This window comes from Poromitra crassiceps, assembly GCF_964638095.1.
Source record: "Poromitra crassiceps genome assembly, chromosome: 23".
Lineage (NCBI taxonomy): Eukaryota > Metazoa > Chordata > Actinopteri > Beryciformes > Melamphaidae > Poromitra > Poromitra crassiceps.
In genome coordinates, this window is record NC_139639.1 from 10,248,803 (window position 1) to 10,273,802 (window position 25,000).

At 44.4% G+C, this 25,000-nt stretch overlaps 2 protein-coding genes across 2 annotated transcripts; both read left to right on the top strand.

Annotated features, from left to right (window-relative positions):
- Positions 1-2,589: 2,589 nt before the first annotated feature.
- cldn15la (claudin 15-like a) lies at positions 2,590-8,994 on the top strand (the record flags this gene model as incomplete). The annotated part of the gene is made up of 5 exons (XM_083659561.1): positions 2,590-2,806; positions 6,189-6,353; positions 7,492-7,573; positions 8,253-8,366; positions 8,907-8,994. 5 exons carry the CDS (start codon positions 2,590-2,592, stop codon positions 8,992-8,994), a joined length of 666 nt encoding a protein of 221 aa, XP_083515687.1.
- A 3,812-nt stretch (positions 8,995-12,806) lies between these two features.
- On the top strand, positions 12,807-23,415 carry saga (S-antigen; retina and pineal gland (arrestin) a; the record flags this gene model as incomplete). The annotated part of the gene is made up of 13 exons (XM_083658838.1): positions 12,807-12,854; positions 14,267-14,327; positions 14,848-14,892; positions 15,973-16,172; positions 16,287-16,346; positions 16,462-16,529; positions 17,194-17,329; positions 17,848-17,932; positions 18,491-18,563; positions 18,739-18,876; positions 19,805-19,897; positions 22,754-22,816; positions 23,289-23,415. 13 exons carry the CDS (start codon positions 12,807-12,809, stop codon positions 23,413-23,415), a joined length of 1,197 nt encoding a protein of 398 aa, XP_083514964.1.
- Positions 23,416-25,000: the final 1,585 nt, after the last annotated feature.

Genomic DNA, 25,000 nt, shown 5'->3' on the forward strand with positions numbered 1-25,000 from the left:
TATCTTGGTTTCCCAGCAATAATCCACTTCACTCTATTTCAGTTTCTGTTTTCACCACGCAAGCTCCCATTTGTATCTTTTTGCCTACAGTATATCAAGTAGATGCTATTCCAAGTATCATTTTAATCCACAGCACCTCACACTACCACTTCCAACCGCTGACCCCGGCGGTGTCAGAACCCCTGACCCCCGGCGGTGTTAGAACCCCTGACCCCGGCAGTGTCAGAACCCCTGACCCCGGCAGTGTCAGAACCCCTGACCCTGGCAGTGTCAGAACCCCTGACCCCGGCAGTGTTATAACCCCTGACCCTGGCAGTGTCAGAACCCCTGACCCAGGCGGTGTCAGAACCCCTGACCCCGGCAGTGTCAGAACCCCTGACCCTGGTGGTGTCAGAACCCCTGACCCCGGCAGTGTCAGAACCCCTGACCCCGGCAGTGTCAGAACCCCTGACCCTGGCGGTGTCAGAACCCCTGACCCTGGTGGTGTCAGAACCCCTGACCCCGGCAGTGTCAGAACCCCTGACCCCGGCAGTGTCAGAACCCCTGACCCTGGTGGTGTCAGAACCCCTGACCCCGGCGGTGTCAGAACCCCTGACCCCGGCGGTGTCAGAACCCCTGACCCAGGCGGTGTCAGAACCCCTGACCCAGGCGGTGTCAGAACCCCTGACCCCGGCGGTGTCAGAACCCCTGACCCAGGCGGTGTCAGAACCCCTGAACCCCAGAACCCCTGACCCCGGCGGTGTCAGAACCCCTGACCCTGGCAGTGTTATAACCCCTGACCCTGGCAGTGTTATAACCCCTGACCCTGGCAGTGTTATAACCCCTGACCCTGGCAGTGTTATAACCCCTGACCCTGGCAGTGTTATAACCCCTGACCCCGGCGGTGTCAGAACCCCTGACCCCGGCAGTGTTATAACCCCTGACCCTGGCAGTGTTATAACCCCTGACCCTGGCAGTGTTATAACCCCTGACCCTGGCAGTGTTATAACCCCTGACCCTGGCAGTGTTATAACCCCTGACCCCGGCGGTGTCAGAACCCCTGACCCCGGCAGTGTTATAACCCCTGACCCTGGCAGTGTTATAACCCCTGACCCTGGCAGTGTTATAACCCCTGACCCTGGCAGTGTTATAACCCCTGACCCTGGCAGTGTCAGAACCCCTGACCCTGGCAGTGTTATAACCCCTGACCCTGGCAGTGTCAGAACCCCTGACCCTGGCAGTGTTATAACCCCTGACCCTGGCAGTGTTAGAACCCCTGACCCTGGCAGTGTTAGAACCCCTGACCCTGGCAGTTAGTGCCTTGCTCTGCCTGCCTTCATTGTGATCGTGGTTTTAGTTACGGTAAAACATCTTGACTTCGCTGCCATAAAAATAGATGACATCATGGCAGATAAGACGTTTGCTCGTTTGCTAAGTCTTGACTGTTGTAAACAAACAGGACTGCGGTCGATCATCTCTGGTCACTATAGCAGAGCTGCTGATGGGTTTGGAGGTGAGTTAGATCATCTCTGGTCACTATAGCAGAGCTGCTGATGGGTTTGGAGGTGAGTTAGATCATCTCTGGTCACTATAGCAGAGCTGCTGATGGGTTTGGAGGTGAGTTAGATCATCTCTGGTCACTATAGCAGAGCTGCTGATGGGTTTGGAGGTGAGTTAGATCATCTCTGGTCACTATAAGCAGAGCTGCTGATGGGTTTGGAGGTGAGTTAGATCATCTCTGGTCACTATAAGCAGAGCTGCTGATGGGTTTGGAGGTGAGTTAGATCATCTCTGGTCACTATAAGCAGAGCTGCTGATGGGTTTGGAGGTGAGTTAGATCATCTCTGGTCACTATAGCAGAGCTGCTGATGGGTTTGGAGGTGAGTTAGATCATCTCTGGTCACTATAGCAGAGCTGCTGATGGGTTTGGAGGTGAGTTAGATCATCTCTGGTCACTATAAGCAGAGCTGCTGATGGGTTTGGAGGTGAGTTAGATCATCTCTGGTCACTATAAGCAGAGCTGCTGATGGGTTTGGAGGTGAGTTAGATCATCTCTGGTCACTATAAGCAGAGCTGCTGATGGGTTTGGAGGTGAGTTAGATCATCTCTGGTCACTATAGCAGAGCTGCTGATGGGTTTGGAGGTGAGTTAGATCATCTCTGGTCACTATAGCAGAGCTGCTGATGGGTTTGGAGGTGAGTTAGATCATCTCTGGTCACTATAAGCAGAGCTGCTGATGGGTTTGGAGGTGAGTTTCGGTGCAGCTGAGGAGTCATTGTCTTCATCAGCGTGATCAATACTAAGTGGGAGGGAGGTACAGGGAGCGGCCCAGGTGCTTTATGGCCTGTTTATGGCCGTATCAGGGGCTAAAGTCCTGCTGTCAGAGCCAGACACCTCACATATGAGACTTAACGGTAGCCCAGAGACCGCTTCCAACAACTGCTAACTTCACTCCTCCACCTTGGAAGACCTTGCCCTTGTGTCGACGATCGGCTTTGGAGGTACGACTGATCGGTCTCATATTCTGTTGACCGTTGGATTTCTCCCGGGCCTCCTTGTCACTCATCTTCTTGTCGTTTTGAGTGTTTTTTGTGCGGAAACTTTGGAAGCATGTCGACGGCGGTGGAAGCGACCGGGTTCCTCATGGTCATAGCCAGCTGGCTGATCACCGGTGCCTCGATCGCCAACGACTACTGGAAGGTGTCCACGGTGTCGGGCAGCGTGATCATCTCCACCAGGCAGTACGAGAACCTGTGGCACTCCTGCGCCGAGGACAGCACAGGCATCGCAAACTGCCGCGACTTCGAGTCACTGCTCGCCCTTCCCGGTAAGAGGTGAACTCTGATTGGTTGGTGAAAAATGTGTCGTTTGTTGAGTCTTAAAATCTTGTTTTACCTTGTAAAATAAGATTTATAATCTGCCACTAGGGTGAGATAATTTCATTTTCCAATTCAAACGAGCGCTCAAAATCACATTGATTGATTCTTGGAATTAATTAAACTGAAGTTGAAAAGGCATTAGAAACCGACCAATTTCCAAATGAGATTAACTCCAATCATTTGGGCATTTGGGGCTTTATGAAAGTGTATAGAAAATAAAATAAAATAATAGGCTGCTTTATGAAAGTGTATAGAAAATAAAATAAAATAATAGGCTGCTTTATGAAAGTGTATAGAAAATAAAATAAAATAATAGGCTACTGTGTCATGTGTCACAGTTTTGGAATCAACTGTCCAAAGGTGGATTTTACAGCAAACATTTTCCCGCCTATAAAATGGAGATCTATTTCCTGGACTATACAGGATATTACAATGAATAGAACAGAGATCTACACCTTTCCATACAAATGTATAGGCCTACTTAAGATTCATTTTTTTGTCATTTATAGTAAGTATTAATAGTAGTATAAATATAAGTATTTTATTATTTCACCACTTCTTTCCCTGTGACGTGTCAAATAACATTATCGTTTGGACGCCATTTTGAGCTACCCTCGTCTCACTAAAATGGAGGGAAACAAACACCCATTAAAAGTTAAACAAATAGACACAGCATAGTGTGAGTTGAGTTGAGTTGAGTTTAATTTTAGTTTAGATATATGAAATGAAGTTTTATAAATCTCACCCTATAAGGAAAACAAGTAAATTACAATAACATCCAAAGACATAACGAGACAAGAATAAAACAAACTAAATGCAGAAGAGACTGATTAGGGCCATTATGATTTCAGCAAAATGGAAAAAACAGAATCATGTTCACAGAATCACAAAAAGGCAGAATAAACACAGGTGCGAGCAAAACACTAATGAGGGTTTCCAACTTCCAATCATGGAAGTTGGAAACCCTCATTGGCCCCCGTGAGAAGGGTCTATTATTATGCCATCAGTGATGTCACTTGAGCAATTGTGATGCCTAGGTGGGTGTCAGTGTCAGTGATGTCACTTGCCACACACTAGCAGGTAGGCTAGGTCAAAGGTCAGCTAGACAGTAGCCTACATGGAACAAAATATATCTGGGACCTGGGGATTAGTTAAGGAAAGTGAAGCAGACGACATTAGAGCAAGAGAAGAAGAGATTATTTTCCCTTGCATGTTGTGATGATCACATTTTATGCAGTTTCCTGTTACAGCCATTGTTGCTGTATCAGCTCCCTCTGCAGGCCATGAGCAGGCATGCCATGCTTATCATCATGTCAGGTCATGTTGTGACACTGTGTACTGTAACAGCGTTTCTCCCTGGCTCTGCTCTTCACATACGCATCTATTTGTTCCATTCAAGCTTATTCTACTGTTGAGCTCACTGTAAGTCGCTCTGGAGAACTGAATCAGTCTCTGCTGGTGCTGAGAACTTTCAAAATGCCTTACATGATATGATCTCAACTCAAAGCCTCTATTCTGCATTTTACATTGTTTCTCCACCAGATTCAGATTCAGACGACTTTATTGCCCATTAAATTATCATAAAATGGACATTTGTCTTTAGTACTGATAAGAAGACACACATCATACAAAGTGACAACAGCAATACAGTACAGTACATTGGGCTAAAATAAGCTTTAAAGTGACGAGTGGCACAGGTCATCACATCAGCGCATACCAATACACCAAGTAAATGAAACATTTAGAAGACCTCTCAAACCAAATGTAAGACTTTAAAATGCTTTACTTTAGCTTGATATCAGACTGAATTGTCAACTTGTTACACTTATTTCCACCTTCTAGTCTGCACTCTGTTTAACCTATTTCTATGAACCCCCCAGGTGAATTCCCTTTTCCCTAACCAAACAGCAGAGAGTGCAGAGACCTGGGCCCCGTTCCAATACCCATACTTCCATACTATTTAGTAGGCAAAAAAAGATTTAGTATGTCCCAATACATAGTATGTCAGATGCAGTATGCCAAGAGTACCAGGATGTTGTACTACATCAGCTCCTATTTTGGAGTATGCATCGATGCATGCTTCACCAGCCAATCTTCCCCACAATCCTTTGCGCAGCAGGAAGTTATGTCTTCTTCTTCTTCTAATGTTTTATGGCGGTTGGCAAACAACTTTTTGTGCATTACCGCCACCTACTGGAGTTACGTCGCACTGACTGAGCTGCGTGTTCATGAATGAGATAATTAACTTTAAGAAAGCCTTGAAATATGTTAAAACCAAACAAGCATGGTGTGTACCAAAACATGCATATATTGATTCCTGTTTAGAACTCTGACTTAATGTTTTTGCTTTATTTATTTTATTTTGTTTATTTGATTGTCTGTTCCAATTTTGTAAATGTTTAGTCTGAATTTTTTGTATAATGTACTGTTTGTTACTGCCAGACTTTGTTTATTGAATAAAAAAAAAAAAAAAAACTCAAATGTGGCGCTGCGGACGTCGGCGGAAGTGAGCAAGAGGTCGGAGTTCAGGAAGCTCACGTGACGACAGATGTAGTGTGTCCCAATAGTATGCATTTTGCATGCATGCTGCACACTACAATCCATACTTTGTGAGGGCAGCGGCAGTACATAGTACAAGAAAGAAGTACAAGTATGGGTATTGGAACGGGGCCCTGGATCTTAGTTACCAGGGGCGTGCACAGATAGACACCAGGGGCGTGCACAGATAGACACCAGGGGCGTGCACAGATAGACACCAGGGGCGTGCACAGATAGACACCAGGTGGGGCGTGCACAGATAGACACCAGGTGGGGCGTGCACAGATAGACACCAGGGGCGTGCACAGATAGACACCAGGTGGGGCGTGCACAGATAGACACCAGGTGGGGCGTGCACAGATAGACACCAGGTGGGGCGTGCACAGATAGACACCAGGTGGGGCGTGCACAGATAGACACCAGGTGGGGCGTGCACAGATAGACACCAGGGGCGTGCACAGATAGACACCAGGTGGGGCGTGCACAGATAGACACCAGGTGGGGCGTGCACAGATAGACACCAGGTGGGGCGTGCACAGATAGACACCAGGGGCGTGCACAGATAGACACCAGGTGGGGCGTGCACAGATAGACACCAGGTGGCGCCCAAGCGCCTGCCCTTTTGGCCTTTGACTGATAAGTGCCCTTTATTTAAGACACTTCCGCCACCGAAAAAGGGGGATCAATTATTTTCACTATAACTCCGTCCATCAGTAACACAATGACAGAATGTAGGACTATTTTGGAGTGAGAAAATGTTTAGTTGAAATGATTTGGTGTCGCCCCCTGCAGGTCATGTGCAGGCTTGTCGGGCGCTGATGATCATCTCTCTGCTGATGGGCCTGGCCTGTATGGTCGTGTCTCTGCTCGGTCTCAAGTGCATCAAGATCGGCTCGGCCACAGAGCAGACCAAGGCCAAGATCGCCGTCGCCGGAGGCATCCTGGCCCTTCTGTCTGGTGAGTCTGTGCCAGAGATAGACTGTATAAAAGAGATGTGCAATGGTTCTCAACATGGGGTCTGGGGACCACCAGGAGTCCCCAAGGGGGTTCCAGGGGGTCCCCAGCAAACTGATGCATTGTTAAACTTCACCGTTATTTAATTTACAAGAAGTTAACACAATTTGATCATGTAGAAGAATGACTGTTTTGCTTATAGATTCACTGTAATTTATCTACCTACTGTACAATACAGATATTCAACTCATAATGTGTACTAAAATACAATACAGATATTCAACTCATGACAGTCCATGGCCCTAATGTGTACTAAATTACAATACAGATATTGGACATCACTGTCACTGATGTCACAATGCCTATGACATCACTGATGATGTCACAATACCTATGACATCATATTTCGCACTTGACCAGAATATAAATGAATGTTACTCCCTAAGACCAGATTATTACTTCCCATTTATTTGAGTGAGGCTGAAAACTGACATTGAACATATTCAACAGCAGATCCTGCTTTAAGACCACAAAGCATTCTGGGTCATCGACATTTTGCATTTGTATTCTTGGTTTACACAAAAAAAATTTTTTTTAAATAAAAGTAGATCCGGTCACCCAAATGAGAAGTGTCTCCTAATTATTTTTCTCAATTAATAGCCTATTCTTAGGCAAAATAAAAATGTATTATAATTAAATGACAACAACCAATGAGCTGCACTAAGCCATTCTAGTAGGAAATGCATGACACATCATAATACAGTGAATTTAATTAAACTGAATCGCACCGTATCTGAGATTAATGGAATCGTATCGAATTAGTGCTATATCGATCTGTATCAAATTATTATAACTGTATGGTTTTTGTATTATATTGCAGACATATGTACTGTATCGTCTGAGAGGGAAAGATCAAATACACACAGCTATAAACGCATCACACACGGTCAAGCCATATAGGCTGCTAGGTTTGGTCTTGGGTCGTGCGTTGGTTGTCCTCCTGTCCTCCCCGATTTTTGGAGTCACCAGCAGCCACTGGTGAGGTGATCTTCTGGCTTTCATGGTGGTTGAGCCGAATGTTAAAACTAACATGGATGTTGGCTATTGCTTGAAAGTCTTGTTTTCCTCCTGTCCCCTGCAGGCCTGTGCACCATGGTGGCCATTTCCTGGTACGCCTCCAGAGTGGTGGAAGATTTCAATGACCCCTTCTTTGGTGGTGTGAGGTGAGTCGACAGGGACAGATCCTGAGACAAAATTATGATTATTGTTATATTATTATATATCGATCACAGTGTGTGGAAGGCACTGCTTGAGCTGTTCTACAGTATATACATACTGTATATCGAATGGAAAATATCATAACCAGTGCTTCATTATTTAGTCGACTTATCTGTAAAACATTGAAGGATTTGGTTTTATGAATTTTTTCAGCTTATTTTTGTTTTTCAGCTAATTTTGTATGAATATATCCAGACCGTGATATAGTTATAATGCGGCCCCTGCTCACTAAAGCAGGTAAAGTCCCAACGATTGTCACACACCTGAGTGTGCGAAATTTGTTCTCCGCATTTGACCCATCCCCTGGGGGAGCGGTGAGCAGCAGCTGTGCCGCGCTCGGGAATCATTTGGTGATCTAACCCCCCCCCCCAATTCCAACCCTTTGATGCTGAGTGCCAAGCAGGGAGGCAATGGGTCCCATTTTTATAGTCTTTGGTATGACTCGGCCGGGGATCGAACTCACAACCTCCCAGTCTCAGAGCGTACACTCAAACCACAAGGCCACTGAGCTGTGCATATGGATGTTAACGTGCACCTCCAGTGATGTGGTGCCGTATACGTGCCCTTACGACGCCGTCACAATGACAAAGGTACAGAAGTACAACCGCTTTGTTGTGTGTGCAGGTTTGAGCTGGGCACCGGCCTCTACATGGGATGGGGCGGAGCCTGTCTGTCCATGCTGGGCGGAGCTATGCTCTGCTGTGCCTGCAAGAGAGCATCCTCCGGAAACAAGAAGCAGTAAGCTCAATTATTATATGATTGTTCATATCATCATCTTCATCATTATTATTATTATTATGAGTAGCGTGTAGTATATTAAGATCTCTAATAATAATAATAATAATAATAATAATTATGTAATAACAACCTTTGATTTGTTTATTTTTGTTCATTTATTTATACAGTACTTCTATTTCTCCATAGTGTAACTTGCTGCAGCGAAATAAATAAGTCTGTCAACTTCATCCATCAAAAGTCAGGGGGTGGATTCTGCCCTGTGATTGGTGGTTTTCACGCCAAAAATCAATACATAAATTCCAAATATTCATGTTTCCACCAAAACATGATAGTTATCAGTTGGGGCCCTCCCGGGGGGGATCTTATTAAAAACAGTGATGATGCTAAGTGAAATTTCCCAGTGAGAATTGCCTCATTTGCTTGGTGTGAACATAACATAAGAATGTTGTAACAGTCAGTCAGATAGACGGGAGCAGAACGGACATTTATTTAGGTGAAAATCTGTCTGTATTTAACTCTAACTTGTGTTTGGTTTTCCAGAGGTTATTATGGGACTCAGCAAAAGACGATCTACACCGCTACAGCCAAGTCCGATCAAGACTCCTCGACAGCCAGAGCTTACGTCTAACACACACACGCACACGCACACACACACGCACACACACACACACACACACACGCACACGCACACGCACACGCACACGCACACACACACACACACCCTCTACTAGCGATATGACCTGATACAGTACTACAGTGTACACTCCCTGCTCTTGTTACCCATGTACTCTTCGGCCATTTTGGATTATTTTCTTATGTGTGTTTTAGAGTTCTTAAAGTGAAATGATAAAGTAGTGGTGAAGATGATGATCAGCAGAACCTGACATGTGACGGCTATAATGTGGAATTTATTGTTATCAGAATAAAGTTTGTATTATATAAGAATTGTCTTGGTTTCAATCATTCCATGATAGTTTTAAGTGTTATCTGTGTGTTGAAAAGAGTGACTTTTGAACTCAATCCCCCACAATTCATCGCAGCCTCACCTTTGACCTCTGCCCTACTTGCTCACCTAAGTTCACACGATCATGTCACGATTGTGACTTTGTCAGACTTTCCCTAGTATCTAGTCCCCTCAGGTTCCTCATGTTTCACTGTCTAGGTCCAGCAGATCTATGTTAGTCAAGTAAAGTCAAGTTTATTTGTATAGCACATTTCATACACAGAGGCAATTCAAAGTGCTTCCCATAAAATGGTTAGTCTCCATGTTAGTCTCCAGTCTGTGTCTTGTTAGTAATCACCCAGCTGTTTCCCATGTCTAATCACTTCCCTCTGTGTATTTATGTTCCTGTTCACCTCTCAGTGTTTGTCTGGTCGTCATTAAGTTCACGTGTGTTCTGTCCATGTTACCTGTCATTATGTTACCTGTTGTTTCATTAAATATACCCAGTTTTGGGTTTACTCATCTTCTGCCTCCTGCTGTTGTCCTGTACACCACTCACGTGACAGATCAGGAGTGATTACCCCACCTTTTCTGCTGCCTTTAAAAAGCCACTTAGTTTGTTACTTTGAGAGTCCTGCTGCTAACCTGACGCTGCCAGATGCTTTGTTTTCACATAACCATCTGGGAATGAGTCGCTCGGGAAACCATTTCAAAGGGCAGGCACTTGCAAAAGATACCTGGCAGGTGATTGGATGAGCCATCTGTCCATCATGTCTATCACGTGTTACTGTGTGTGTGTGTGTGTGTGTGTGTGTGTGTGTGTGTGTGTAATCTCCTGTGAGTAATACAGATGATGAAAGCAGCAGTAGCTACAGAGCAGTAATCCTGTGTGTCTGCTTCCTTGCTGACAGAGAGAACAGTGTGTGTGTGTGTGTGTGTGTGTGTGTGCGTGTGTGCGCGTGTGCGCGTGTGTGTGTGTGTGTGTGTGTGTGTGTGTGTGTGTGTGTGTGTGTGTGCGTGTGCGTGTGTGTGTGCGCGCGCGTGTGTGTGTGTGTGTGTGTGTGTGTGTGTGTGTGTGCTTCCTTGCTGACAGGGAGAACAGTGGATTAAAGCTCATCACACCTCTATCAATAGTCCAAATCTGAAGTTCCTCAAATGGCCACTTGTGTTAAAACGATCATGTTGTCGGCGCTGATGTTGTGTTGTGGTCATGCAGAGTTGTTGTGATGTCATATCCTACTATAACATTCAGTGTTTCCCACATGTTGATCTATTTGTGGCGCTGCACCACAATAGATTTTGACTGCCACAAATAGATTTTGACTGCCACAAATAGATTTTGACTGCCACAAATAGATTTTGACTGCCACAAATAGATTTTGACTGCCACATATTAATTTGAACTAGTTGGCTGCAAAGTCCTGCTTTAGGGCTCATATAAATATTGTCTTGGCTGAACATCATCCAATCAAAGTTAGGACATGTACTTTTAATTAGGTATTCAGAATGAATGCTGGGAAACCTATTGTTTTTTGTTTGATGCTACTTTTGTTTATGCTTACAAAGCAAATGTTACTTTGTACTTGAGTTCTCACCTGGAAGTGATTTTGGTATAGGCCATGGTATTTAAGCAAGCAGTATTCTAAATGACTTGAATATACTGTATAAGGAGACACATCAAGCCACAGCATACAGTACTAAAGAGGATATTAATGTGATGTGTTCACCATATTTGTCCATATTTTTAAACAAGCTATGCTAAATGTTGGCTCCAAATAAAATGAATGAATGGCCATCCTCTGGCTTTACCTGGTCAGTGCAGCGTAGTGTCTACAACCTCAAGACCTAACATCACCTTTAGGTTCACAATCACTCTCCTTTCCAGGTTTTGATTGAGTCTCCTCACGTGGACGCTTACAAAAAGATCCATGTAACTTGATTAATGCTACAAAAAAAGTGCTCTGGCCTCTGGCTAACAGGAAGTGGAAGTAAGGTCAAAAGTTCATGAGCACCCACCTGGGTGATGCATACTGTAGCACCTACCTGGGTGATGCATAGCACCCACCTGGGTGATGCATGGCAGCCAGTTTGCACCAGAACACTCACCACACATCAGCCTATCACGGTGGAGAGTTGAGGACTGAATGTGCTAATTAAGTAACGAGGGATGGTTAGGTAGCCATGATTGAAGGAAGGCCTGTGTGGGAATTTAGCCACGGCACCGGGGTTACACCCCTCAGGGCACCGGGGTTACACCCCTCAGGACACCGGGGTTACACCCCTCAGGACACCGGGGTTACACCCCACACCTCAGGGTTACACCCCTACTCTTGTAAAGAGTGCCGATATAAAACTGAGGTCTTACTGTAAAGTCTCACTTTAATTTCCATTTCATTGTACAGTCGATGGCTGTTGGCTTGACTGGGCTGTGATTGACAGGAGGCGGGGCCTAATGGAACCACAGATAATGATGGCTAATGGTTGAAAGGTTTATTTTGGATTACTATTATGTTATTATTATGGTATGATTAAGGTTATTATGTTTATTTTGAGCCTCAGGAACACCCCCTCATCTCTCCCCCCCCCCCCCCTCTCTCTAATCCTGCCCTGTTGTGCTGAGTCAGGGGGAACCAGCCACAATCCTCTCAGCCAGGTAACGTGTGTGTGTGTGTGTGTGTGTGTGTGTGTGTGTGTGTGTGTGTGTGTGTGTGTGTGTGTGTGTGTGTGTGTGTGTGTGTGAGAGAGAGAGAGAGAGAGAGAGAGAGAGAGAGAGTGAGAGAGAGAGCTGTCTGATCCCACCTGTCTCCTCTGATTCAACACACGTCTACTGCTGCAGCAACACAGGTGAGTGTGGTCTTTCTGGGACAAATTTCAGATTTAGGGCCAGTTAATCTGGGACGGCTTGTCCAATTGGGGACAAAAGCGGTGTCCTTTAAAAATGAGAGTTTGGGGTACGTGGTTAAATGTAGGTTGAGTTAGGTTAGGGTATAGGTGTGTATGTGTGTGTTGTGTGTTATACGCAAGTCCTGTGTGTGTCAGCCTGCTTATTTTTGTCCTTTAAATTTAGCAATTTTAGCCTAAAATGTCGAGCCAAAGCTATTTCAAGGCTATTCAGTGTTTCCAGCAGGGACATCACACCTGTTCCATGGCAAAGATCTCCATTACTGCCTTGAAATCAAGCATTAAGTTACATAATAAGATTATTCTTGAGTAATTGAATGAATAAATAAAGTGCAAAGAAAGTATTGTTTCATGTGACATTAGAGCTAATCCAGGAATTCACTGTAAATAAGATTTTGTTTGGAGCAGCACTCATTTAATGTTTTATAGTGCTGCCAGTTTTGGAGATAGCAACTGAAGTGTCTCTCTCTCTCTCCCTCTCTCGCTCTCTCTCTCTCTCTCTCCCTCTCTCGCTCTCTCTCTCCCTCTCTCTCGCTCTCTCTCTCTCTCTCTCTCTCTCTATCAGAGATCTCTGAGTCGACGCCCTCAACGCCAACATGAGTTCAAAAAGCATTGTTTTCAAGAAGTTCTGCAAGGACAGATCGGTGAGTGAAACAAGTTAAATTACTGCAAGTTCACACCATCCAACACTCTCATAAAGGTTAGTTCACACCATGCAACACTGTCTCATAAAGGTTAGTTCACACCATCCAACACTGTCTCATAAAGGTTAGTTCACACCATCCAACAAACACTGTCTCATAAAGGTTAGTTCACACCATCCAACACTGTCTCATAAAGGTTAGTTCACACCACCCAACAAACACTGTCTCATAAAGGTTAGTTCACACCATCCAACACTGTCTCATAAAGGTTAGTTCACACCACCCAACAAACACTGTCTCATAAAGGTTAGTTCACACCATCCAACAAACACTGTCTCATAAAGGTTAGTTCACACCATGCAACACTGTCTCATAAAGGTTAGTTCACACCATGCAACAAACACTGTCTCATAAAGGTTTGTGACATGAGATCTGAAAGACAGATGACATATTGTACATTCCACCAAGGATATTATGTGATAACAGCAGGAATTGTATTAAACACGACACTTTCAGTTGAGTTTAAGCAACAACTTTGTAGCTGGTTCGATGAGTTCTGTCAGGAATCCCTCACATCAAAGCTGAACCATCTACTGCTCCAGGAGATGCTCCCTGCCGTAATACAGAACAACAACACACACTGCCAGAAAACAAGGTACCAAGATGGACCTAGAAGGGTACAGATGGTTGTCGCTGCAGGAGGATTGTTCTCTATTACAGTATACTATTTGAATATTGTACTCTTAGGCACCGTCCATATTTGTTGCCTACCTTTGTCACCTGTAAAGGGACATTTATGTCCCCCATAAGTGACAAAAATATATTTCTAATGCTTTAGTTTAAACCCATGACCAAAATAGTCGTACATTCTGTCATTGTGTTACTTATGGATAGTGGAAAAAATAATTATTCCGTTCTGCTGGTGATCTCCTGGAACCCCCTCAAGGACCCCTGGGGGTCCCCGGACCGCACTTTAAGAACCACTGCCTTAAGAGACAGTCCAGCACCTGGTAAATAACTTGCAGGGACAGAACATTGCAAATAATCCCTAGCGGATTAAGTTGGAAATTAAGCCAATTAAAATGAGCAAAAGCAAAGAAACCACACACAGTGTTCAGAGTGAGTGACACAGAACCAAATGTATCAGTGTGCGTGTGTGTGTGTGCGTGTGTGTGTGTTTGTGTGCATGTGTGTGTGTGTGTGTCTGTGTGTGTTTGTGTGCATGTGTGTGTGTGTGTGTGTGTGTGTGTGTGTGTGCGTGTGTGCGACAGTGTGTTGTGTTGTGTGTGTGTGTGTGTGTGTGTGTGTGTGTGTGTGTGTGTGTGTGTGTGTGTGTGTGTGTGTGTGTGCAATGATATAAGCAGCTGTTCGTATAGGGACAGTTGTTAAGAGCTGCTTCCCTCCTCCTTCAGGTTGGAGTCTACATGGGGAAACGAGACTTTGTGGACCGTGTTGACTCAGTGGAGCCAGTGGGTGAGTTGAGTTCATGTTAATTTCACCACTAATTAAGAAACATCCATCACTACAGTAGAAGTAATTGAACAGTCACACATCTCATGGATCATCAAGCATCTTGGACGAGTGTTGAAACATCAACATTCTCCATTCTTGAGTCTAGTGGATTTAGCTTTCATATTTTGGATGGTACTCAGATGATTTGTAGACTATGTTAAAGGAACAGTTGACCCAAAAATGAACATTCTGTAATCACCCTCATCTCATGCCAGTTGAAACACAGGTGAGTTCTGTTGGTATAACACACAGGGAGGTTGCAGCACACCTGGAGAGAGAACCAGGCATGGGAGAGTAGATGATGACAGAATATTCATATTTGGTGGAACTATTCAAAGTAATTGTATTTGTTAACACATCTCTAACTGTGCTGCAGAGAATTTGGAGATTCTCTGCAATGCTGTTTCTATCTGTATTTATCTATCTGTATTTATTGGTACTTTTGGTGCTAGTTTTGACCTGTTCCTTTTTCCACCACTAGATGGCGTCATCCTGGTTGACCCCGAGGCTCTGCAGGGAAGGAAAGGTCAGTATAGATCAATTTGGAGTGCACGTCACAGGCTTACGTCGCTGCAGTTGCGCACGAGCGTGGCAGCACGCAGCGTGGCAGCACGCAGCGTGGCAGCACGCAGCGTGGCAGCGTGGCAGCACGCAGCGTGGCAGCACGCAGCGTAACAGCACGAGCGTGGCAGCACGCAGCGTGGCAGCACGCAGCGTGGCAGCACGCAGCATAACAGCACGCAGCGTGGCAGCACGCAGCGTGGCAGCACGCAGCGTGGCAGCATGCAGCGTGGCAGCACGCAGCGTGGCAGCAGAAACTCTGAGGAAACAAGTGAAGCTGAAGCTAGAAATACTGGAAAAAGACTTGTGCCGTCTAGACGCTGGACACTCCCACTAGCAATATGACGATGTCCCCACTGCAACTTTGGTGATGTAGTTGGATCCTAAACCCATCCTGACAGTGAGTACGGGTCAGGAAACCTCACTCCATTGAAAGAGTTCACTTATTTGTGTAAGATAACCTGTGTGTTGCTGGCAAAGCTTTAAAATACGTGGAGGAGGCGTCAGGATCTTCCATATTTCTATGACAGCTGAACCGCTAGCTGTCACTTCCTGCAACCAGTTCGGCTCCGCCCACAAAATACGTAATGGTGGTCTGTCCAGAGATAACCAGCCGGAGATGATCCTCTTCTCACACACAACCCGACAATAGAGAGACTGGAGACAGAGAGCATTAAATCAATGTCTATGGGTCTTTCTCAAAATGAGTACATTCTTGTGCCTTTTAATCCCAAAACAAAAGAAAGCTGAAGGATGCAAAATGCATAAAGATCCTGAGGTTATGGTATTTAGAATGATGGTAGGGCGCTCAACATTTTGTCGAGTGTCGAGTGCCAGAAATAACAGAGTCACAAAACGTTTGTTATACTTTGGCCCAAAACCTCCTTGTTAAGTTCTACACCTCTTCTTCCTCTCTTATTAAAACAACTGTCTTCATGTCACAGTCACTGACAATTTTCAAGAAAAACATTAAAAAATATTCTCTGGCTAACTGGAGAGAAATGTAATAGTTGCGTCAACGACGATGCCTCTCCTCTACCCCTAGCCTTCGTCACGCTGTCTTGCATCTTTAAGTACGGCAGAGACGATGAGGATGTGATCGGGGTGGCCTTCCGGAGGGAGCTGTTCCTGTCCACGCGTCAGGTCTACCCCCCCCAGCAGGACCGCGAGCAGGGTATGCACACCAAGGTCCAGGCCCGGCTGCTCCACAAGCTGGGCAGCAACGCCTACCCCTTCTTCTTTGAGGTGAGACCTTATCAGAATCATCAGGCGGAAACGGAACTTTATACTTCTTACCCGCTTTTGTGTCGAGGCGCAGAAAATATGGAGAGCAAAGCAGCCTACTTTCTGTCTTTTCAGCTTCCTGACAACCTGCCTTGCTCAGTGGCTCTCCAGCCGGCGCCCAGCGACGTCGGCAAGGCAAGATACTGACAAAGGATTCAAACTTGAACTTTGAACTTTGAACTTTGATGGATGAGGTGAACCTCAGTCATCCATCACAGGATGTAATGACGCCTCTGCTCTTCTTCTCTAGCAATGTGCGGTGGAGTTTGAGGTGAAAGCTTTCAGCGCTGAGAGCCAGGGTGCAAAGGTTAAAAAACGGTTAGTTGCATCTTCTGACCTGGGAGCACGGAATTACCTTTGCTCAAAGTTTATATGAATTACTATTGAGTTTTGTTAGGAAATGCTTCACAGTGTGTTTATTAGGCTACTACTACTACTACTACTACTACTGCTACATACTATCAGGCTACTATTACTGCAAACTGCGCAAAAAAGTTCCATCCATCCATCTTCAACTGCTTAACCGGAATCGGGTCGCGGAGGTAACCGCGACCCGCCACATTATCCAGCTCTGATTGGGCGATCCTGAGGCGATCCCAGACCTGTTGGAGATGTCTCTCCACCTGGCCCTCGGCCGGCCCCGTGGTCTCCTCCCAGCTGGACGTGCCCGGAACACCTCCCTAGGCAGGCAACAAGGTGGCTTTTCCCCCCCGCATGTTTTTAACGGGGGGTTCTTATCTAGAGGAAACCCCAGGGGAGCACGGGGAGACCATGCAGCCAACGGCAACTCCATGGCGCATCATCTCCAGATTCTCCACCCTATACTGTAGTTTCTATAAAATGTTATTTCACTTAAACAGTTATATAAATTTAAACAATTTATATAAAATTCTATAGCACTTAAACAGTACTAAGTAAGCCTTACTAATAGTTATTATTTTGTGATGTTTTATTTTGTTGTGACCATGATGTGTCCCAACAGGAGCACAGTGGCACTGATGATCAGGAAGGTGCAGTACGCTCCGGACACGCAGGGAGTGGCGCCCTCTGTTGAAACCACCCGGGACTTCGTCATGTCGGACAAACCGCTGCACGTCACCGTCAGTCTGGATAAGGAGGTGGGCAGCTTCCACTGACTTTATCAGGTGTAAAGTAGACAGACAATATCACAGTAACAATACAATTTAACACACGTAAACTACAAAGCATGAGTGTGTATAGGTGTCTGTGGGAGTGTGTGTGTGTGTTTGCGCGTGCGTGCCTGTGTGTGTGTGTGTGTGTGTGTGTGTGTGTGCTTGTGCGTGTGCGTGCAGCAGTGGCAGTACCTTTTCCTACCTGTAAACTTAAGATACACCACCACGACAGTATTAATGTCTCCTAATACTATAGACAGATAACCCTGCCCTGCCCAAGAACTTGAAGCATAATCGTGACAAGTGACATCATTCTAAAACATACTTTTACAAATTTGAATATAAACTTGTTTTTACTTGTTTTACCCCTTTTGTCTTTCCCTGGTTTATGAACTTTACCACCAGTTCATTCATTGTTTTCTTGTCTATAAAGTTGAATATGATTATGATTAAGGACACAAACATGGTTATGAACCTTCTCTGACCTCACTGCCTTCTTTCAGCTGTACTACCACGGCGAGCCCATCAAGGTGACCGTCAACATCACCAACAGCTCCAACAAAAACATCAAGAACATCATCCTCTCTGGTAAACATTCAGCACCAGTTTGATAGGCTATAGTAGTAGGAGAGGTACCAGTAGTAGTACTAATATTAGTAATAGTAGTCGTGGTAGTAGTGTAAAGTAGAGGTACCGGCATTTTGATGGTGCAACGTTAGATTGTAGGTTTACTAGCAAGCTACTTACTGTAAGTGAAGTCTTGTTTTGTTTCATTATCAAAGAAGCAGTAGTACAAATGAGCAAGTATCACCAACATGTTAGCTTCTGGTTCCTCTCTACATGGACTGGAGTAGTACACCAACGTATTACAGTAACATACATACATATTGCATATTGAGTACATACATATTGGAGCATGGGGTGACCTTGACTTCGACAATTTGGCTTCCTATATAAAACAAAGAGTAGCCCGGGCGTTTATGGCATTGTATGAATTCACCGCTGTTCACCTATTTTTAAATTTCACATTTGGTCTAGAGAGTTTGTTACCAGGTGAATTGCAGTTGACATTGTGAATCCAGTGAGCTGAATGTCGTTTGCTTGGTGTCTGATCGTCATGACTCTCATGTCTTGGTGTCTCCTCAGTGGACCAGGTGGCCAACGTGGTGCTGTACTCCAACGACAGCTACGTCAAATGTGTGGCCCTTGAGGAGTCTGGGTAACACACTGAAACATGCTAAACTAATTCAACATTATGTTGCATGTTTACTGTACATACTGTATATAATCCTCATTTGCTACTACAGGTATATTGCTATTATTTGTATTCTATTCATGAAAGTCATGTTCAGGTAGTTTGCTGTGTTGTGATGTGATGTCTGTTGACCCATCAGTGATTCGGTGTCTCCCGGAGCGACCGTGCACAAAGTTTACACGGTGCTCCCTCTGCTGGCCAAGAACAGGGAGAGGCGGGGCATAGTGCTGGATGGGAAACTGAAGCACGAAGATACCAATCTGGCCTCATCAAGCATGTGAGTAGCCAATCACAGAAGCTTTGTCATCATTGGTGGCAGTGGGCATGGTGTTTGACTAAGTGGGCGGAGTCTGTGGCGGTGGTGTCTGTCACGATTGTGATGTCATCAGTGATGTCACTCGAGCAATAGACCCTTCTCACGGGGGCCATTTTGTGTCGAGAAGCCAGGGTAAACACAGGTGCAAGCAAAACACTAATGAGGGTTTCCAACTTCCATGATTGGAATTTGGAAACCCTCATTCAGTGTTTTGCTTGCACCTGTGTTTACCCTGGCTTCTCGACACAAAATGGCCCCCGTGAGAAGGGTCTATTGTTGTGATGTCATCAGTGATGTCACTCGAGCAACTGTGATGTCATCACTGATAATCCTTCCTGGCTGAGGCTATAAGTGGTTGGAGTAGTAGGGAGAAGGAGGAAATAAATCCAGAAGGAGGCGGTAATGCAACATAAAGGATGCCATCAAGTCTCCACCTGGGCTCGATTTCTAGTTGTCCTCAGCACCACTGACATCTTTTTTGCGATGTCAATACCGTTCAGATTCACAAAAGACTTGAACCCCTTTCATTGCTGCTTGTGGCAATATTATAAGCTATATTTATGATGCTAGTAATGGTGAATGTAGTTTCTGCATCTTGGTTAGAAAATATAAACAAAATATTATGGTCTATGTGTTATGTTAGTCTCAGGGTTCATACAAAGTCTAGAAAGTTTGGAAAATGCTTGATTTTAACCGTCATGTTTTCAAGGTTAGGATTATGCTTGAATTTGAATACTCCTTGTCAACATAATTTGTTGTTTCATCTACACAGTCACTCAACCAAAAATATTTTGATACATCAAATGAAACGATCCCGTTGTAATGTGATGTGATTTGATGTGATTTGATGTGATTTGATGTGATTTGATGTGATTTGTCTCTCTGTCAGTATAAAGGAAGGTGTTCTGAAGGAGGTTCTGGGCATCATGGTTTCATACAGGATGATGGTCAAGCTCATCGTTGGAGGGTCAGTCCTCTTTCTGTGTGTGTGTGTGTGTGTGTGTGTGTGTGTGTGTGTGTGTGTGTGTGTGTGTGTGTGTCTAACCCAGTCTCACAGCAGTTTGTGTTGGCATTCATGTTGTTTAATCTATTGAGTGGCCTACGGTAAATGGACTGCATTAATAAAGCGCTTTTATTATGTATCAGAATGCATTTCTTCATTGTTGAATGATGCCTTTATTTAATTTGTAATCAATTATTTGTTAATTAGCCTATTGCAGAGACAGCCCCTCACTTTTAGTTTCTGGTTTCTGTGTGGTGCTGATAGACAGCTCCTTTCATCGTTAAAATCAAAAGTGGTCTGAGAACACATTATGTGTCCTCTATACTGTTCACGGTCGGATGTGGGCCGCCAATATTTTTGAAAATCACTGAAAATGGTCAGTTAAGCCTAACCCAAAACAACCTTAACCTTAACCATGGTGTTTTACTGTAGGTGTCCAAACATAAACGTAACACAAAAGTTGTTAAAAAAAATGTGGTTGTGTTCTTTTGATGATGAACAGAAAGAGGGCAAACTCATACATCAGATGTTCATGACTGCCAACACAAAGTGGTGTGACGTCATGTTGGAGTGTGTATGTGACTGTGTGTAGTCATGTTGGAGTGTGTATGTGACTGTGTGTAGAAGTGTCATGTTGGAGTGTGTATGTGACTGTGTGTGTGTAGAAGTGTCTCAGAAAACACTTTGATGACACAGCAGCATACGCCAATGTTGAAACCCAAAGTTGAGATGCCATTCGCTGTCGTCCAAACCTGCCAGCTGCATTGGGTTTTTTGTGTGTGAAATTGGGACCTAAATATACTTCTGATATCAAAACAGTTTTCAAAGCTGTTTTAATGCCTTTTTTTCTTTGAATTTTGCTCCTCCTGTATGTTGTGTCAGATACCTCCTCCTGTATGTTGTGTCAGATACCTCCTCCTGTATGTTGTGTCAGATGTCTCCTCCTGTATGTTGTGTCAGATACCTCCTCCTGTATGTTGTGTCAGATGCCTCCTCCTGTATGTTGTGTCAGATACCTCCTCCTGTATGTTGTGTCAGATACCTCCTCCTGTATGTTGTGTCAGATACCTCCTCCTGTATGTTGTGTCAGATGTCTCCTCCTGTATGTTGTGTCAGATGTCTCCTCCTGTATGTTGTGTCAGATGTCTCCTCCTGTATGTTGTGTCAGATGTCTCCTCCTGTATGTTGTGTCAGATGTCTCCTCCTGTATGTTGTGTCAGATGTCTCCTCCTGTATGTTGTGTCAGATACCTCCTCCTGTATGTTGTGTCAGATACCTCCTCCTGTATGTTGTGTCAGATGTCTCCTCCTGTATGTTGTGTCAGATGTCTCCTCCTGTATGTTGTGTCAGATGTCTCCTCCTGTATGTTGTGTCAGATGTCTCCTCCTGTATGTTGTGTCAGATACCTCCTCCTGTATGTTGTGTCAGATGTCTCCTCCTGTATGTTGTGTCAGATACCTCCTCCTGTATGTTGTGTCAGATGTCTCCTCCTGTATGTTGTGTCAGATGTCTCCTCCTGTATGTTGTGTCAGATGTCTCCTCCTCCTGTATGTTGTGTCAGATACCTCCTCCTGTATGTTGTGTCAGATACCTCCTCCTGTATGTTGTGTCAGATGTCTCCTCCTGTATGTTGTGTCAGATGTCTCCTCCTGTATGTTGTGTCAGATGTCTCCTCCTGTATGTTGTGTCAGATACCTCCTCCTGTATGTTGTGTCAGATACCTCCTCCTGTATGTTGTGTCAGATGTCTCCTCCTGTATGTTGTGTCAGATGTCTCCTCCTGTATGTTGTGTCAGATGTCTCCTCCTGTATGTTGTGTCAGATGTCTCCTCCTGTATGTTGTGTCAGATGTCTCCTCCTCCTGTATGTTGTGTCAGATGTCTCCTCCTCCTGTATGTTGTGTCAGATGTCTCCTCCTGTATGTTGTGTCAGATGTCTCCTCCTGTATGTTGTGTCAGATGTCTCCTCCTGTATGTTGTGTCAGATACCTCCTCCTGTATGTTGTGTCAGATACCTCCTCCTGTATGTTGTGTCAGATGTCTCCTCCTGTATGTTGTGTCAGATACCTCCTCCTGTATGTTGTGTCAGATGCCTCCTGTATGTTGTGTCAGATACCTCCTCCTGTATGTTGTGTCAGATACCTCCTCCTGTATGTTGTGTCAGATACCTCCTCCTGTATGTTGTGTCAGATGTCTCCTCCTGTATGTTGTGTCAGATACCTCCTCCTGTATGTTGTGTCAGATACCTCCTCCTGTATGTTGTGTCAGATACCTCCTCCTGTATGTTGTGTCAGATACCTCCTCCTGTATGTTGTGTCAGATGCGTGCTGCACGTTTTACATTTCACCTTGAATCCAAAATCACTTTGTGTTTGTCTCTGTTCCTCTCTAATCCGTGCCTCCGTCATGCTCACAGGCTGATGTCGAGGTAGGTGGAGTCCTACTTGTTGGGTGGGGGGTGTGAGGGGGGGGGGGGGGCTGTGTGAGAGCCCGATGTCACTTTTGTGACACAAAACCTGAAGCAAATTGTGACTGACAAGCAAACCCTATACTGCCACCCGCCCGTGTCCACCTAGACAATTTTATTATAGGGTGTATTCAGCTATCCAAGTCCTTGGTGGAGCAAAATGGATCTTCTATATTTCAAAAAGATTTTGAATTTTAAATGTGAGTTTTTTCTTTTTTTCTTTTCTAATGGATAAGGTATTGGGACTGGTTCAGTGTGTCCGTATCATTGGTCTGTATTGGTTTGTGTTGCAGTGAGGTTGTGTTTGGTCTGTATTGGTTTGTGTTGCAGTGAGGTTGTGTATCATTGGTCTGTATTGGTTTGTGTTGCAGTGAGGTTGGACTGGAGGTTCCCTTCAGACTGATGCATCCTAAACCTGACACAGGTATGGGAATGTGTGTGTGTGTGTGTGTGTGTGTGTGTGTGTGTGTGTGTGTGTGTGTGTGTGTGTGTGTGTGTGTACGCGCGTGCGTTACAGTAGGTTAGCATTAGGTTACCATATCAAAATAACTGATATCCATATGAACGTGGTTTTACATGATGTGTTATGCATGTCAAAGTTTATACTGAAACTGAATGCCTACAGTCTAACTCAACCCTCCTTGTTTTCTCTCTATCGCCGCCTACAGTGAGAGAGAGGTAAGACAGAATCACTGCCTTCTTTTGCAAACTGCTTGAGTGAGATGAGATGAGTTGAGATATGAGCTGTTACTGTCTAACATAAGATAGCAAGATTAATTGAGGTAAGTCTGTGTGTTTGTCTGTGTGTGTGCGTCTGTGTTTGTCTGTGTGTTTGTCTGTTTGTCTGTGTGTGTGTGTGTGTGTGTGTGTGTGTGTGTGTGTGTGTGTGTGTGTGTGTGTGTGTAGTGAGCTGGAGGAGGAGATGGTGTTCGAGGAGTTTAAGCGCTCCTACCTGAAGGGGATGAAGGCCGAGGGCGAAGAGGAGGACGGGAACGTGTCGGGGGGCGACGACATGGCGCCCAAAGAGAAGTAGAGACCAAGAAAAGAGTTTTGGAAAACTAAGATAACATTGGTCCATTATCTATTATTATTATTATTATTATTATTATTATTATTATTATTATTATTATTATTATTATTATTATTATTATTATTATTATTATTATTATTATTATTATTATTATTATTATCCCTATAGCTTAAATTTGTAAGAATAAGTTTTAGTGCATGATGGATAATTACATTTTTAGTAAGACAATCGTCTCTTCACTGCATGTTCAGACTTTAAGCAACTTGAAAAAGTGTTTATTGTGCCGTCGGTAAACTTCCTGCGACCATGGAAACTGAATTGTGACTGATTGTGGGCAGTGTGAGAGATCATATCTATGTAGACAAGACACAAGACAAACCATGTGTTTATGAAACAGAGAAAAATGAATAAAACTTCTTCAGACCATCAACAATGACTTTGTTTCTGAGATTGTTCCTTTTCTTTCAGATGAAAGATGTAGAGAAGCCAAACTTTAAACATTCAACTTTTGAATAGAAGCCGAACCAAAACACAGTGTTTCTTACAGATATAATGAAGGACTAGAAAAACGTGACAGTGCTGATGCTGAGCTGCAGCTCAAATTCATATTCAGGTTCCCAGCTTTCAGATGTGTGCCACTACAGTACTACAATGTGGCATATACTGTTGACCTATCTCACCCTAAAGATGACCTGCCCCCTCTCACTTCCCCCCTAAAGAAAGACAGAGATGGGTGTCTGGTAGGGAGGGTGGAGGAGAAGAGTTTAAACCTCCCATAACTCTAAGGCCTACGAAATAACGCTTCAGCCGGAGGCAGAACTCGCCATCTTCGGCTGCCTTCTGAGTCCTCTCTGAACTTCCCTACAGCTGTGCAATAATCTCTGACGCAGGGGACAACTGTTGCCAAGAAACTCATTCTGAAGGAATGGAAGCCCCCCTCTTCACCTTCTTTTCAATTGTGGTTGACAGACCTGACCTCTGTGATATGGATGGAGAGACTTAGGTTCCTGAGGAGCAACTCCCTTAGAACATTTTCTGACATCTGGGACCCGTTCCTAGCTTACCTTGATGAGGTTAGGGGTGATGATGGGTGACTCGTCTGGCTGGATTCTCATGGACCCCTCGCGTGGGATCCCTTGTACAGTATCTCTTATAAGCACATAAGCACCTTAAGCGGCTGCTAGAACCACGGTGTTATATTGAATGTCGATAATGTATTTATGTTTGTTTTTACTATTATTTTCTTTTCCTGTGTCCGAGCCTGTTTGTGTATCTTGTTCATTATTGTTCAGGGGGAAAAAAATATATATTTTTAGAAAAAAGCCCTCCCATGAAGCCACTCCAAAACATAACGTAATGTTACATGATACAGGATATGTGCTGTGTGCAGGGGGAAAATTAAGTCACATTAAAGTACAAGAACCAATCAAACACAGAGCCTCACGAGAAGTTTAATTTTATTTTTTTAGAGAAAATCCACAATGTACAGATCACAGCGAGGTGAAAGGATAAATACGCTAACTAAGCTATCTGAGGGTTAGCTCAAGACGAGGGAGGAGAAATCTACTCTGGTGAACCAAAGTGACAT